We start from the raw sequence: 17,286 nt of genomic DNA on the forward strand, positions 1-17,286 counted from the left end.
CTGGTAAGATATCATTATATAATCAGAATAGAGGTAGCTTAGGACTTTGTCAAGACTACATACACCACATCATCACTAAGTACAGGTTTTCTTATACACAACAAGGTTTATAGTACCTGTACATAGACTCTGGACTAAAAACTCCCCATACTACAGGGACAAAGGCAGGTTTAAATCAAAGAATAATAACCACTTAAAAAATGCTGAAAAACTAAACTAAATGAAAATTACAAAAATGCTAAAATAATCATTAATGAAAGAATTGTGATCATAGAATAAACTCAGAAAACAAAACCAACCCACCAAAGAGGCTATGTTACATAAATACATGTTACAGTAACAAAGCGTGGTGACCACAACCACAGCTTACCTATACATCGACTTTGTTCCCACTCCAACCAGTTGTCATTTGGGACAGGATGAGTTACCTCCCCTGGTGAAATAGGCCTTCTATTATCTATATATAAACATTTATTGGTGAAGTTGATGCCAGTATGTTACCCAACTCCTCAGTAACATTTCATAGAATTCATTGTACTTTGGGGCAATAACTTCTCAATATCAGTAGTACTTAGGGGAGATAACTGCACAGAATCAATGATAATGAGGGCAGAACATTTATCAATATCAGTAGTACTTAGGGGAGATAACTGTACTTAATCAATGATACTGAGAACAGAACAATTATCAATATCAGTAGCTCTGAGGGGAGATAACTGTACTTAATAAGTGATACTGAGGGCAGAACAATTATCAATATCAGTAGTACTGAGGGGAGATAACTGTACAATATCATCAATATTGAATGGAGGTAAGGTTCAATGTTTCCCATGACATGTAATAAGAAAAGTTACAAGGAAAGGTAATCAAATTATTTGGAACAAGAGGACATAATCAAATACTGCATAAAGGGAGGTAATCAGATCAATTCAGTAAAGGTTATATCACAACAATTAATTACAGGGAGCTGCAGAAATTAAAGGTTTAGTTGTATTGAATGATTAACACAGAAATAGGTATTATAACTTATTGTGTTAGCTTCTACTGCAAGTGAGTGATTTATTAGTGACTTTAGTATAAATGGTCCACACAGCTTACAAAATGCTACAAGTACCCCTATATCAATCAGCTATATTTACACCTGATAAAAACATTCCTTTAATTATCTAGTTACTGTTAGTATGAAAATACTCATTTGGATACTACTCCTCCTATTTTGTTATCATCTATCTATTTTGATACTGTCCTCCTATTTTAGTACTGTCCTCCTATTTTGATACTGTCCTCCTATTTTGATACTGTCCTCCTATTTTGATACTGTCCTCCTATTTTGATACTGTCCTCCTATTTTGGTACCATCCTCATACAGTCTTCCTATTTTGGTACAGTCCTCCTATCTAGGTACAGTCCTCCTAATTTGGTACAGTCCTCCTAATTTGGTACAGTCCTCCTCTCTAGGTACAGTCCTCCTATTTTGGTACAGTCCTCCTAATTTGGTACAGTCCTCCTATCTAGGTACAGTCCTCCTATTTTGGTACAGTCCTCCTAATTTGGTACAGTCCTCCTTTCTAGGTACAGTCCTCCTATTTTGGTACAGTCCTCCTAATTTGGTACAGTCCTCCTAATTTGGTACAGTCCTCCTATCTAGGTACAGTCCTCCTATTTTGGTACAGTCCTCCTAATTTGGTACAGTCCTCCTTTCTAGGTACAGTCCTCCTATTTTGGTACAGTCCTCCTAATTTGGTACAGTCCTCCTATCTAGGTACAGTTCTCCTAATTTGGTACAGTCCTCCTATTTCGGTACAGTTCTCCTAATTTGGTACAGTCCTCTTAATTTGGTACAGTCCTCCTATCTAGGTACAGTCCTCCTAATTTGGTACAGTCCTCCTCTCTAGGTACAGTCCTCCTATTTTGGTACAGTCCTCCTAATTTGGTACAGTCCTCTTAATTTGGTACAGTCCTCCTAATTTGGTACAGTCCTCCTCTCTAGGTACATCCTATTTTGACAGTCATTCTATTTATAACAGTCATTATTTTTATAACAGTCATTCTATTCATCTTTAGTTGTAGATGCCTATGTTGGTCTTTACACAAAAAGATTTGTGGAAGATATGTCCAAAAACTTGAGGACAAGGCCAAACTAGTTACCAAGACTGCTCCCAGAAACCTGCCTATCTGTATTGGAGATCTAAGGTCAAATACAGACTTCTGTCATTTTCCATATCACATCAGACAGCTACTTTCTTACACTCAGTCTGTGTTTCATACCTACATATTTATATATGTATATAAACACATTTAAACAGACAATTACCTGGTGATAGTAAGTTGGTATCCAGAAACTTGTTGCCTTGGTTACACTCATCTAACTCCTGGAAACTCTTTAAATGGGACCAAAGAGCAGACTTTCCCTGCAGGAAAAACATGTGTAACACAGCTTAATATAACAATGTCAGTGACAACTGTATCAGTGGTTCATGATCATCTGAATTTGATGCTACAATGATCTGAAGATGAAGCCTTGTCTTATAATGAATGTATTTCTTGATTAATAACAAGTTGACTTGTTCACCATTTATGATGCGTATTATTGTGGATATGTGAACACCAGGACCATGATCAATACAAACTGAAACAGAGCATTAGTAATGACTCACAAGTGGTGCAATAACAGATTAGTCTCAGTCAGTAACAATCAGCTCAAATACATCAATAAACATATATAACATCGTTCTACTGGCTTAATTCTTCAGAAGCCAATCAGTGAGTGAGTGATGACCTTAATTTTGGATCACACAAACTCTGACAATGACTGGGTCAGAGGTCAATACACGTCGTTGAAAACTTAACAACCCATAACTTAAAACATACATGTACAATTGGTGACTCTTCATGAAATAGTATTGGAAGCACCAGACAATATTTTGACATGGAAGGCTGGCATAAAGACGATGACAGATGACATATAAATTTACTGTGTCCTCTTTAAATACTTTGTAGGAACAAGTGAACACAAAGTTTACCTTTTTAAACTGTATGCCATGCCCCCAGATCCTCTCTAACAGGTCACACAGACTGGCAATCAGGGTATTTTCCTCCACGCCTGTGATGTTACCATGTCCAAGCTCCACTGCCTCATGGCCCATCTTATCCACCAGTAAACGTTTTGTCTGCACACAATTTTATCAGTTTTCAGAGCGTTTCAAATACAAAGACCAGCATTTACATGACAAAGATATTGGCACCTTGTCCAACATATAGGCTCCTTAAACTAAAACATTCACCTTAAACTAAAACATTCACCGAAGGAAAAGTCATATTCAACATCGACTCAGTATACTGTAACATCTTATTAAAATCCCAATAAGAGCCACAATTGTCTTACTAACATTGCCACTCTTATAAACAGACAGAATAACATGCCCAGAATAACACTCATAACAATCTCTTGCTTTTTGACTTATACTCCTCCAGCAAGGCCTTGTCTAAAACCTACATTCAGGATAAATATACACTCCTCCAGTAAGGCCTTGTCTAAAACCTACATTCAGGATAAACATACACTCCTCCAGTAAGGCCTTGTCTAAAACCTACATTCAGGATAAACATACACTCCTCCAGTAAGGCCTTGTCTAAAACCTACATTCAGGATAAACATACACTCCTCCAGTAAGGCCTTGTCTAAAACCTACATACAGGATAAACATACACTCCTCCAGTAAGGCATTGTCTAAAACCTACATACAGGATAAACATACACTCCTCCAGTAAGGCCTTGTCTAAAACCTACATTCAGGATAAACATACACTCCTCCAGTAAGGCCTTGTCTAAAACCTACATACAGGATAAACATACACTCCTCCAGTAAGGCCTTGTCTAAAACCTACATTCAGGATAAACATACACTCCTCCAGCAAGGCCTTGTCTAAAACCTACATTCAGGATAAACATACACTCCTCCAGTAAGGCCTTGTCTAAAACCTACATACAGGATAAACATACACTCCTCCAGTAAGGCCTTGTCTAAAACCTACATACAGGATAAATATACACTCCTCCAGTAAGGCCTTGTCTAAAACCTACATTCAGGATATATATTCAGGATGATCACTTTCCTGAAATTTACACTCAATTACTTACCTTAGATTTACAATCCAGAAGGCCCTAATCAATAACATACACTCAGAATAGATTTACACTACAGTAGGCCCTAATCAAAAATCTAGACTCAGGATAGTCACCTACCTGAGATTTATACCCTGTAACCTTAGATTTACACTCCAGAAGGCCCTAATCAATAACATACACTCAGGAGAGTCACCTACCTGAGATTTATACCCAATAACTTACCTTAGATTTACACTCCAGTAGGCCCTAATCAATAACATACACTCAGGAGAGTCACCTACCTGAGATTTATACCCAATAACTTACCTTAGATTTACACTCCAGTAGGCCCTAATCAATAACATACACTCAGGAGAGTCACCTACCTGAGATTTATACCCAATAACTCACCTTAGATTTACACTCCAGTAGGCCCTAATCAATAACATACACTCAGGATAGATTTACACTCCAGTAGGCCCTAATCAATAACATACACTCAGGAGAGTCACCTACCTGAGATTTATACCCAACAACTCACCTTAGATTTACACTCCAGTAGGCCCTAATCAATAACATACACTCAGGAGAGTCACCTACCTGAGATTTATACCCAATAACTTACCTTAGATTTACACTCCAGTAGGCCCTAATCAATAACATACACTCAGGAGAGTCACCTACCTGAGATTTATACCCAACAACTCACCTTAGATTTACACTCCAGTAGGCCCTAATCAATAACATACACTCGGATAGTCACCTACCTGAGATTTATACCAATAACTCACCTTAGATTTACACTCCAGTAGGCCCTAATCAATAACATACACTCGGATAGTCACCTACCTGAGATTTATACCCAACAACTCACCTTAGATTTACACTCCAGTAGGCCCTAATCAATAACATACACTCGGATAGTCACCTACCTGAGATTTATACCCAACAACTCACCTTAGATTTACACTCCAGTAGGCCCTAATCAATAACATACACTCAGGAGAGTCACCTACCTGAGATTTATACCCAATAACTCACCTTAGATTTACACTCCAGTAGGCCCTAATCAATAACATACACTCAGGAGAGTCACCTACCTGAGATTTATACCCAATAACTCACCTTAGATTTACACCCATGATTTGCTCACCTTTGATTTACACTCCTGTAAGAGTGTTTCCACAAATTTCCAGTTGGTCTGGGCCATGCTTGCCGGAGACATGTCTGACAGTTTGGGTTGACGCAGACCTTTAGTTCTTGCCTCCTGCATATATTTCTGATAAATAAAAAGTGTGATGAAATATTTCAATAATTCTTCATTTAAACATAATTGCACATTAATCAGTTATTAAATAAGTTACTAAACTGTGTTAGATGTAAACATTTTTGAGTAATTCTAATATTCATACAGACCAATGGTAATACACACTTATAATGGTATCCACATTGGCCCGTGGATATGTATCAGTACCATAGTACAAAGAATTCTTGTCTATATCTTATAACTATTATAGAGGTTCAGGTGGAAAGACTGACCTCTTATTAATTAAAATAAGTGTGTAATCACAGAACATATTCAGATCAACAACAATCCCCAAATTACCAAGTAATACATACAAACATAAATATTGTGTATATCATGGGGAAATTATAAATTTCTTCTCATTAATGCAAATTCTAAACGTGATACTAATGTGATAAAATAGATTTTAAAGTCAGAAAAGTAAACCGAATTTTTTCTATTTGAAACAGCTAACAGACAATAAATGTTTGTATCATGATTAACATAAGAATGGACAATTAATCATTATCCATGCACAAACAATACATTTAGTGAACATTCAGATTATAATCATCATTTATCATGCTGTGGACATATCTAAGTATCATTGTTGATTAGAAGAAAGCAGAAAGTCATTTGATGTTGACTGGAAAAGTGATGAAGTCATGACTGAAAACCACAAAGGGATGAGCATGGCTAATGATTCTCAGTGTAGTGTTAAATTCTCTTGGAGGAAGTTCAGAATTCAGTATTCTACAGATTAGGCAGAAACCTATGATCGATTTCTAACCAATGCTGACAATAAATATATACCAGTACATAATAGTCTGGTAGACCTGATATATCTGTAATGGTTACACACCTATGTCACCAGTCTATATAATATCTCTCTATACCAGTACATAATAGTCTTGTAGACCTGATATATCTGTAATGGTTACAGGACACACCTATGTCACCAGTCTATATAATATCTCTCTATACCAGTACATAATAGTCTGGTAGACCTGATATATCTGTAATGGTTACACACCTATGTCACCAGTCTATATAATATCTCTCTATACCAGTACATAATAGTCTGGTAGACCTGATATATCTGTAATGGTTACACGCCTATGTCACCAGTCTATATAATATCTCTCTATACCAGTACATAATAGTCTGGTAGACCTGATATATCTGTAATGGTTACACGCCTATGTCACCAGTCTATATAATATCTCTCTATACCAGTACATAATAGTCTGGTAGACCTGATATATCTGTAATGGTTACACGCCTATGTCACCAGTCTATATAATATCTCTCTATACCAGTACATAATAGTCTGGTAGACCTGATATATCTGTAATGGTTACACGCCTATGTCACCAGTCTATATAATATCTCTCTATACCAGTACATAATAGTCTGGTAGACCTGATATATCTGTAATGGTTACAGGACACACCTATGTCACCAGTCTATATAATATCTCTCTATACCAGTACATAATAGTCTGGTAGACCTGATATATCTGTAATGGTTACAGGACACACCTATGTCACCAGTCTATATAATATCTCTCTATACCAGTAAATAATAGTCTGGTAGACCTGATATATCTGTAATGGTTACACACCTATGTCACCTGTCTATATAATATCTCTCTATACCAGTACATAATAGTCTTGTAGACCTGATATATCTGTAATGGTTACAGGACACACCTATGTCACCAGTCTATATAATATCTCTCTATACCAGTACATAATAGTCTTGTAGACCTGATATATCTGTAATGGTTACACGCCTATGTCACCAGTCTATATAATATCTCTCTATACCAGTACATAATAGTCTGGTAGATCTGATATATCTGTAATGGTTACACACCTATGTCACCAGTCTATATAATATCTCTCTATACCAGTACAGTACAATATTACAGAGCTATGTATGGTATAGTTGCCTTATGGATAGCTCTGAATCATACAGCACTCTTTCACTGTAGACTAACACACAGAACATTTTCACAAATTTTCCAGGTTTTAAATGTTTTCAGTAGGAGTTCCAACATTCAAATTGGAAGAAAAGTTCATCACAGTCACAGAGATTTAAGCTTCAGAGCAAGACATCAATCCTCAAGGTAGGATTTCCCGGAGTAAGATGTGAGAGTATGATGACAGACATGCCTAATGATGACTGATGTAAATACGTATGAAGATATGATGTGTATGTTATAGTAAGTAGTAACCAGCCTGTTTCAATAAGTGATCAAACTCCACAGTTAGCTGTACAATCCCATCAGTAAAGCTTTGTTAAATAAGAGTATTCAGTACAAAGGACTTTATTAGGTATCACCAACACAAAGTTACTTATTGTAATAAACTCTAATTATCCAAAAACAACAGAATTTTGGGGCACCAGAAACAGCTGTAGGACATGCAAGGACGAGTTATCTCAGCCATCGATATTCTCATCACATGTCTACATTGAATAGATGTTTTTATATTACAATTAATTAGAAACTTATGTTACATTTCGATGACTACATTGTCTGATGGTGACAGTTTAGTCGTTGAAACATCACATATACTTTTCTATCTGGTTGTGATACTTCTATTCAATGTACGGTAAATCTTGGTCAGTTCAAAAAGGCGGGTAGTTCAAACACATTTTTACAACGAGAGGCCTAGCGGCCTTGACCATCAGCTGAGATAAGCAATATTGAATTAAAGGTTAAAGGATAGTTATCAAGTGTCATGAGACAGAAATTGTGACACTGAATAGAGTAAGCCAGTGTCAATACAAGCACACCATCAAAACTGTCATCCTATACTGATCATTCTTATAAAATTATTTCCAGTGGGAAATAACCAACGTTATCCTCAAAAAATGCAAAAATGTGAGACTCAATTTGGTAATTAAAGCACCTTAAGATGTTTCCATCCATGAAGAGCATTTGATTCTACCATATCTGGGTGTTGAGAAGAAGAATTTTTGATAATCAAGTCAATTTGACCCCTTTAATATAAGATAATCACATCAAGACTGTTCCAATAGTCGTAAGATTCATCAAAAATTTAACAAACCGTAGTCATATTAAGGATAAAAATATGTCAATGCTAACTTTCGCCAATACACACGCAGAATTGTGCTTTTTATGGGGTGGTTTCTTCATCACGGTATCCAACGTTATGAAGAACAAAAAGAAACCTGTGACTTCTTAACAGTCAATTAACATGTATTGCAATACAGTTAGAGTTTCAAAAGATAATAGTTTTTTAACTGACTCCACAGAAAATATCATTTCTGACCAGTAACTGCCTACCCTAAAAGGACACTTTTAGACATTTCGTCATGATTTTCAGCTATGTCAACCCTGATAGTTTGAACTCTAATGTATTTTCACCAGCATAATTTTGTATACTTTTAACAGGTCCAGCAATATTTAATTAATTTTGTTTGAACTGACCAAAGATTTACTGTATGTTACCAACCTAAAGTAAATGTTTGGCGACACATGTCAACATGCTATTACAAAACTACAATATTCTCTGTCTTCTACTTAATTTGAAAGTAGAATATTCTCCTTTTTTTCCCACAAATTGAAGGCTACTTTTTTTTTAACATTGAATATTCTTCTCATTCAGATTCTGGTGCATATTAATTATTTATAAGCAGTGTAATATCACCTCTATTTCAAACGACTGCCTAAAAAACTTAAACAACAACAAACTACAATAACAGGGAAGATGATGGCCGGTATGGAAAGAATGGAATTTAAATCTTAAAAAGTAGTTGAAAAAAAAAGATTGCAAAAGTTTTAGCACACTGTAGAGTTTGATTGTCAGAGCAGTGTACAATGTTGTGACCTAGACTCTGATAGAGACTGTACAGTAGATAGGGTGAGTCAAGACTCAACAAAACACCAACTTAAGATGTACTCACGAGCCACAATTTGGCATGCCTCTGTGCTAGAGCCTTTACTCAACAGAAACACAGACACCATAGAAAATAATACCAAACAAACATTAAAAATCCTATAATAATACCAAACATTCAAAATCCTATAAAATTTTACCAGTGTATTATACCATGGGGTATGTTAGACTATTGAATGGTCTGAAATTATGGTGTACTCTAATAATGGTGTACTCTAATAATGGTGTACTCTATGGTGTACTCTATTTATGGTGTACTCTATTTATGGTGTACTCTGTGTAAGTTTTGAAGTACAAAGTTTAGATAAATAAGTCACCAAAAAGGGCCACGAGAAGGTTAACGAAAATCAGAATGACACTTTCTTTAAAATTTGTATCATTCATAGTCTGAACTTATATCACAAAGCAAATAATTGCAAGTAAAAAAAAAGCATAAGCTACATAGGCTTTATATATACCGGGAGAGAAAATCAAAAGATTGAGACAATGTATCCTTGTTTGATTTATCTACATACAAAATCTGGTCATTGTTAATAACCACAGAAGTAAAGGAGATATGGACACACAGTGTTATGGATACACAGTGTTATGGACACACAGTGTTAACATACTCTGTGACTATGGAAGGTCAAGACAGCTGGTAGGTAACACTAATGAACAATTATTAAGGTAAAAGTGATATCTTTTGCAAACAAACTACTGACAGCTGATGAAATAGCGCCCAAGATCAACAAAATCCACCAATTACGAAATAAAAAGCAATTAAATTTAACCCAAAGTCAAAATACTATATATATTATCTTCTAAAGAACAACACAAATCCAACTTAAGATTTACAATAAGATCATTCATCTTACATCTACATAAAGTGTAATCTAAATCTGGATAGTTGACCAGCTTGTAAGTGTAATCTAAATCTGGATAGTTGACCAGCTTGTAAGTGTAATCTAAATCTGGATAGTTGGCCAGCTTGTAAGTGTAATCTAAATCTGGATAGTTAACCAGCTTGTAAGTGTAATCTAAATCTGGATAGTTGGCCAGCTTGTAAGTGTAATCTAAATCTGGAAAGTTGACCAGCTTGTAAGTGTAATCTAAATCTGAATAGTTGACCAGCTTGTAAGTGTAATCTAAATCTGGATAGTTGGCCAGCTTGTAAGTGTAATCTAAATCTGGGTAGTTGGCCAGCTTGTAAGTGTAATCTAAATCTGGGTAGTTGGCCAGCTTGTAAGTGTAATCTAAATCTGGATAGTTGACCAGCTTGTAAGTGTAATCTAAATCTGGATAGTTGGCCAGCTTGTAAGTGTAATCTAAATCTGGATAGTTGACCAGCTTGTAAGTGTAATCTAAATCTGGATAGTTAACCAGCTTGTAAGTGTAATCTAAATCTGGATAGTTAACCAGCTTGTAAGTGTAATCTAAATCTGGATAGTTGGCCAGCTTGTAAGTGTAATCTAAATCTGGATAGTTAACCAGCTTGTAAGTGTAATCTAAATCTGGATAGTTGGCCAGCTTGTAAGTGTAATCTAAATCTGGATAGTTGGCCAGCTTGTAAGTGTAATCTAAATCTGGATAGTTGGCCAGCTTGTAAGTGTAATCTAAATCTGGATAGTTGACCAGCTTGTAAGTGTAATCTAAATCTGAATAGTTGACCAGCTTGTAAGTGTAATCTAAATCTGGATAGTTGGCCAGCTTGTAAGTGTAATCTAAATCTGGGTAGTTGGCCAGCTTGTAAGTGTAATCTAAATCTGGGTAGTTGGCCAGCTTGTAAGTGTAATCTAAATCTGGATAGTTGACCAGCTTGTAAGTGTAATCTAAATCTGGATAGTTGGCCAGCTTGTAAGTGTAATCTAAATCTGGATAGTTGACCAGCTTGTAAGTGTAATCTAAATCTGGATAGTTAACCAGCTTGTAAGTGTAATCTAAATCTGGATAGTTAACCAGCTTATAAGTGTAATCTAAATCTGGATAGTTGACCAGCTTGTAAGTGTAATCTAAATCTGGATAGTTAACCAGCTTGTAAGTGTAATCTAAATCTGGATAGTTAACCAGCTTGTAAGTGTAATCTAAATCTGGATAGTTGGCCAGCTTGTAAGTGCTTTCTTACTCTTTGATTCTAAATGGTTCTGATAACATATCTTGTGATACAAATTTACTAATTATCTTAAATTATATCATATTGTGTAATAGCTGAAGACTACATACTTCCTGGGTTTTTTAACTACCCATTGTCAACACAATCACCTATAACTACATGTCCCCTACACAACCTAAACTCTACCTCACACTACCCATTGTCAACACAACCACCTATAACTACATGTCCCCTACACAACCTAGACTGTACCTCACACTACCCTCAACACAATCACCTATAACTACATGTCCCCTACACAACCTAGACTCTACCTCACACTACCCATTGTCAACACAATTACCTATAACTACATGTCCCCTACACAACCTAGACTGTACCTCACACTACCCATTGTCAACACAACCACCTATAACTACATGTCCCCTACACAACCTAGACTCTACCTCACCCTACCCATTGTCAACACAATTACCTATAACTACATGTCCCCTACACAACCTAGACTGTACCTCACACTACCCATTGTCAACACAACCACCTATAACTACATGTCCCCTACACAACCTAGACTCTACCTCACCCTACCCATTGTCAACACAATTACCTATAACTACATGTCCCCTACACAACCTAGACTGTACCTCACACTACCCTCAACACAATCACCTATAACTACATGTCCCCTACACAACCTAAACTCTACCTCACACTACCCATTGTCAACACAATTACCTATAACTACATGTCCCCTACACAACCTAGACTGTACCTCACACTACCCATTGTCAACACAACCACCTATAACTACATGTCCCCTACACAACCTAGACTCTACCTCACCCTACCCATTGTCAACACAATTACCTATAACTACATGTCCCCTACACAACCTAGACTGTACCTCACACTACCCATTGTCAACACAACCACCTATAACTACATGTCCCCTACACAACCTAGACTGTACCTCACACTACCCATTGTCAACACAACCACCTATAACTACATGTCCCCTACACAACCTAGACTCTACCTCACACTACCCATTGTCAACACAATTACCTATAACTACATGTCCCCTACACAACCTAGACTGTACCTCACACTACCCTCAACACAATCACCTATAACTACATGTCCCCTACACAACCTAAACTCTACCTCACACTACCCATTGTCAACACAATCACCTATAACTACATGTCCCCTACCCAACCTAGACTGTACCTCACACTACCCATTGTCAACACAATCACCTATAACTACATGTCCCCTACACAACCTAAACTCTACCTCACACTACCCATTGTCAACACAATCACCTATAACTACATGTCCCCTACACAACCTAGACTCTACCTCACACTACCCATTGTCAACACAATCACCTATGACTACATGTCCCCTACACAACCTAGACTGTACCTCACGCTGGTCAGAGTTTAGCTTGATGTGTTCAGAATGCTGCATCAGACGATCCTTCCGTCTCCATTTGGCACCCTCTCTGGACTTCCCTCTGGAATTAAACGATACATTACCACCATCAAGCAACATTATTCCTCAAGGATGATGTATCCTGGTGTCACTTAATACCGAAGTCCTATAGGTATTGTGTAACTTGTTCTACTAACAGTCAGATTAACTGGAACCCTGCAGTTGTATAAACTCAGAGCCTTGTTATAAAGTATGATATAGGGTTACTATTAATTGGGTCACTTTCAATGGTACATAGTATCACTGTTAATGGTACATAGTATCACTGTTAATAGTACATAGTATCACTGTTAATGGTACATAGTATCACTGTTAATGGTACATAGTATCACTGTTAATGGTACATAGTATCACTTTTAATGGTACATAGTATCACTTTTAATGGTACATAGTATCACTTTTAATGGTACATAGTATCACTGTTAATGGTACATAGTATCACTTTTAATGGTACATAGTATCACTTTTAATGGTACATAGTATCACTTTTAATGGTACATAGTATCACTGTTAATGGTACATAGTATCACTTTTAATGGTACATAGTACTTTTAATGGTACATAGTATCACTTTTAATGGTACATAGTATCACTGTTAATGGTACATAATATCACTTTTAATGGTACATAGTATCACTGTTAATGGTACATAGTATCACTTTTAATGATAACACTGTTACTAGGCCAAAATATTTCCATTTATAATTAATAGAATAAAGTATCACTTTTAATGAGATACAATATTACTTTCAATGGTGTAAAGCATTTTCACGATTTTATTTACCATTTAATCCACAACACAAACCTGACTTGGAATAATGAAATAATTCACAAATATCTACATTACCATATTGTATGATATCAGAACTAAATGATTGACTAACAATATGTTCATAGATTAATATGAAGAAATAAAGAAATTACAGAAGAGCGTGTTCTTGAGTTTATATGAAATGATAAAGCAGACAATTTTAATCCAGGTTGGTAACTTACTTGACTGTGGCAGGTTCTTTGTTGAGAATCTCAACATCAAGCTTGGGGAAGATTCCTGGCTCTAAGGGTGTAGGTTTCTCCTGATCCTCTAGGCTGTGGGGCTTGGGTGACACATGGTCAATATAGATCACACGCTTCTGGAGCATCGTCTCTGTTCACAAACAAATATCTAAATGTACACAGAAGTCATATACTTTCAGAATAGTAGTACCATTCTGTCACATAAACAGATATAAAAAATAAACAATATATATATACCTCGTCTAGTGCATTACATATAACAAAAAAATACATTATAGTTCAATTAAAAAATCAGGTAGGCCAGTAAACGTTTAACATATTCTTCTTAACACAGTACATAACATAACTAGTGGGAAATCAAATTAATTCAATGAATAAAGTTGAATATTGATCTGACCTACCTGTATCCACTACTTGTACATTGTATATGTGACCTACCTGTATCCACTAGTTGTACATTGTATGTGTGACCTACCTGTATCCACTAGTTGTACATTGTATGTGTGACCTACCTGTATCCACTAGTTATACATTGTATGTGTGACCTACCTGTATCCACTAGTTGTACATTGTCTACCTGTATCCACTAGTTGTACATTGTATGTGTGACCTACCTGTATCCACTAGTTATACATTGTATGTGTGACCTACCTGTATCCACTAGTTGTACATTGTATGTGTGACCTACCTGTATCCAAAGTAGTTGTACATTGTATGTGTGACCTACCTGTATCCACTAGTTATACATTGTATGTGTGACCTACCTGTATCCACTAGTTGTACATTGTATGTGTGACCTACCTGTATCCAAAGTAGTTGTACATTGTATGTGTGACCTACCTGTATCCACTAGAGTTGTACATTGTATGTGTGACCTACCTGTATCCACTGTAGTTGTACATTGTATGTGTGACCTACCTGTATCCACTAGAGTTGTACATTGTATGTGTGACCTACCTGTATCCACTGTAGTTATATATTGTATGTGTGACCTACCTGTATCCAAAGTAGTTGTACATTGTATGTGTGACCTACCTGTATCCACTAGAGTTGTACATTGTATGTGTGACCTACCTGTATCCACTGTAGTTGTACATTGTATGTGTGACCTACCTGTATCCACTAGAGTTGTACATTGTATGTGTGACCTTCCTGTATCCACTGTAGTTGTACATTGTATGTGTGACCTACCTGTATCCACTAGAGTTGTACATTGTATGTGTGACCTACCTGTATCCACTGTAGTTGTACATTGTATGTGTGACCTACCTGTATCCACTAGAGTTGTACATTGTATGTGTGACCTACCTGTATCCACTGTAGTTGTACATTGTATGTGTGACCTACCTGTATCCACTGTAGTTGTACATTGTATGTGTGACCTACCTGTATCCACTGTAGTTGTACATTGTATGTGTGACCTACCTGTATCCACTGTAGTTGTACTGTAGTTGTACGTTGTATGTGTGACCTACCTGTATCCACTAGAGTTGTACATTGTATGTGTGACCTACCTGTATCCACTGTAGTTGTACATTGTATGTGTGACCTACCTGTATCCACTGTAGTTGTACATTGTATGTGTGACCTACCTGTATCCACTGTAGTTGTATGTGTGACCTACCTGTATCCACTGTAGTTGTACATTGTATGTGTGACCTACCTGTATGTGTCCACTCCACTGTAGTTGTACATTGTATGTGTGACCTACCTGTATCCACACTGTAGTTGTACATTGTATGTGTGACCTACCTGTATCCACTAGAGTTGTACATTGTATGTGTGACCTACCTGTATCCACTGTAGTTGTACATTGTATGTGTGACCTACCTGTATCCACTGTAGTTGTACATTGTATGTGTGACCTACCTGTATCCACTGTAGTTGTACATTGTATGTGTGACCTACCTGTATCCACTGTAGTTGTACATTGTATGTGTGACCTACCTGTATCCACTGTAGTTGTACATTGTATGTGTGACCTACCTGTATCCACTGTAGTTGTACATTGTATGTGTGACCTACCTGTATCCACTGTAGTTGTACATTGTATGTGTGACCTACCTGTATCCACTGTAGTTGTACATTGTATGTGTGACCTACCTGTATGTGTCCACTCCAGAGTTGTACATTGTATGTGTGACCTACCTGTATCCACTGTAGTTGTACATTGTATGTGTGACCTACCTGTATCCACTGTAGTTGTACATTGTATGTGTGACCTACCTGTATCCACTGTAGTTGTACATTGTATGTGTGACCTACCTGTATCCACTGTAGTTGTACATTGTATGTGTGACCTACCTGTATCCACTGTAGTTGTACATTGTATGTGTGACCTACCTGTATCCACTGTAGTTGTACATTGTATGTGTGACCTACCTGTATCCACTGTAGTTGTACATTGTATGTGTGACCTACCTGTATCCACTGTAGTTGTACATTGTATGTGTGACCTACCTGTATCCACTGTAGTTGTACATTGTATGTGTGACCTACCTGTATCCACTGTAGTTGTACATTGTATGTGTGACCTACCTGTATCCACTAGAGTTGTACATTGTGAGTATGTATGTGTGATATTCTCTCCCAAAGCTTCCTTTAACATCTTAAGCCTGGAGTCAAACACACGTAGTTGAGGTTCCTGCTCCTCCCATTGACTCAAAATTTTATTGTCTATCATCGTTGTAAACATTTGTGTCTCTGTAAATGATGACAAAAAGGGGAGATAACCCTCTGGCTGATCACTCAGGAATGCTGCCTTGTCAAAGTTCTGCATTGTCTCTCTGTTATTTAACCAGGCATCCATATCCTGGTTGGGTTGTATCACAAATGTGTCGTAGGAACTAAACAGATGAAGGAAATGATTGAGGAAAATTTCACGCACAGTGTTATTGAACTTTAGATCCTCTATTTCTTTTACACTCATTGACGATGGATCCCGCGACCCCATCTCCTTACTGTCCTTGCTCGGCATGTCTGAGAACTCCTCTATAGAAGACCACACACCTGTTTTCTTAGCCAGTGCAGATATCTTAGCAAAAGCTTCACTCTGCTGTAGAATCTCCATTTTGTTAGTCTTTAAGGTGTCCTCTTTATTTAGACTACGGCGAGGACTGGCTGGTTTCGGGTTTGGAGCTGGATCAGTCTTAGCTGTTTCCACCTTCTCGCGGTAGAGTCGAGTACGATGTATACCGCACACCTTGACTAGTTCCTCTGTCAGCTCCTGGAGGTGTGGGAATCTTGGCAATTCTTCTGGCACCTCAACAGTTTTCTCATCCAGGTCCACAAAACACATGTTAGCCTGCACAGACAAGACAAGAAACATTCTTAACTATTTCTGCATATTAAATATGAGATG

General features: G+C 37.0%; 1 protein-coding gene across 1 annotated transcript in view; it reads right to left on the minus strand.

Annotated features, from left to right (window-relative positions):
* The window catches only part of LOC132559085 (DENN domain-containing protein 5B-like), a 50,822-nt gene that overhangs the window by 19,495 nt on the left and 14,041 nt on the right, over positions 1-17,286 (minus strand). Inside the window, exons 6-11 of the mRNA XM_060223695.1 lie at positions 16,464-17,229; positions 13,905-14,055; positions 12,843-12,933; positions 5,262-5,387; positions 3,024-3,170; positions 2,315-2,411 (exon numbers count right to left, since the gene is read on the minus strand). Of these exons, the coding sequence (XP_060079678.1) occupies positions 2,315-2,411; positions 3,024-3,170; positions 5,262-5,387; positions 12,843-12,933; positions 13,905-14,055; positions 16,464-17,229 (1,378 nt within the window). The remainder of the gene's footprint in view (positions 1-2,314; positions 2,412-3,023; positions 3,171-5,261; positions 5,388-12,842; positions 12,934-13,904; positions 14,056-16,463; positions 17,230-17,286) is intronic.

This window comes from Ylistrum balloti, unplaced genomic scaffold (assembly GCF_031769215.1).
Source record: "Ylistrum balloti isolate Yb309-2 unplaced genomic scaffold, AGI_CSIRO_Ybal_v1 Utg370852, whole genome shotgun sequence".
Taxonomy (NCBI): domain Eukaryota; kingdom Metazoa; phylum Mollusca; class Bivalvia; order Pectinida; family Pectinidae; genus Ylistrum; species Ylistrum balloti.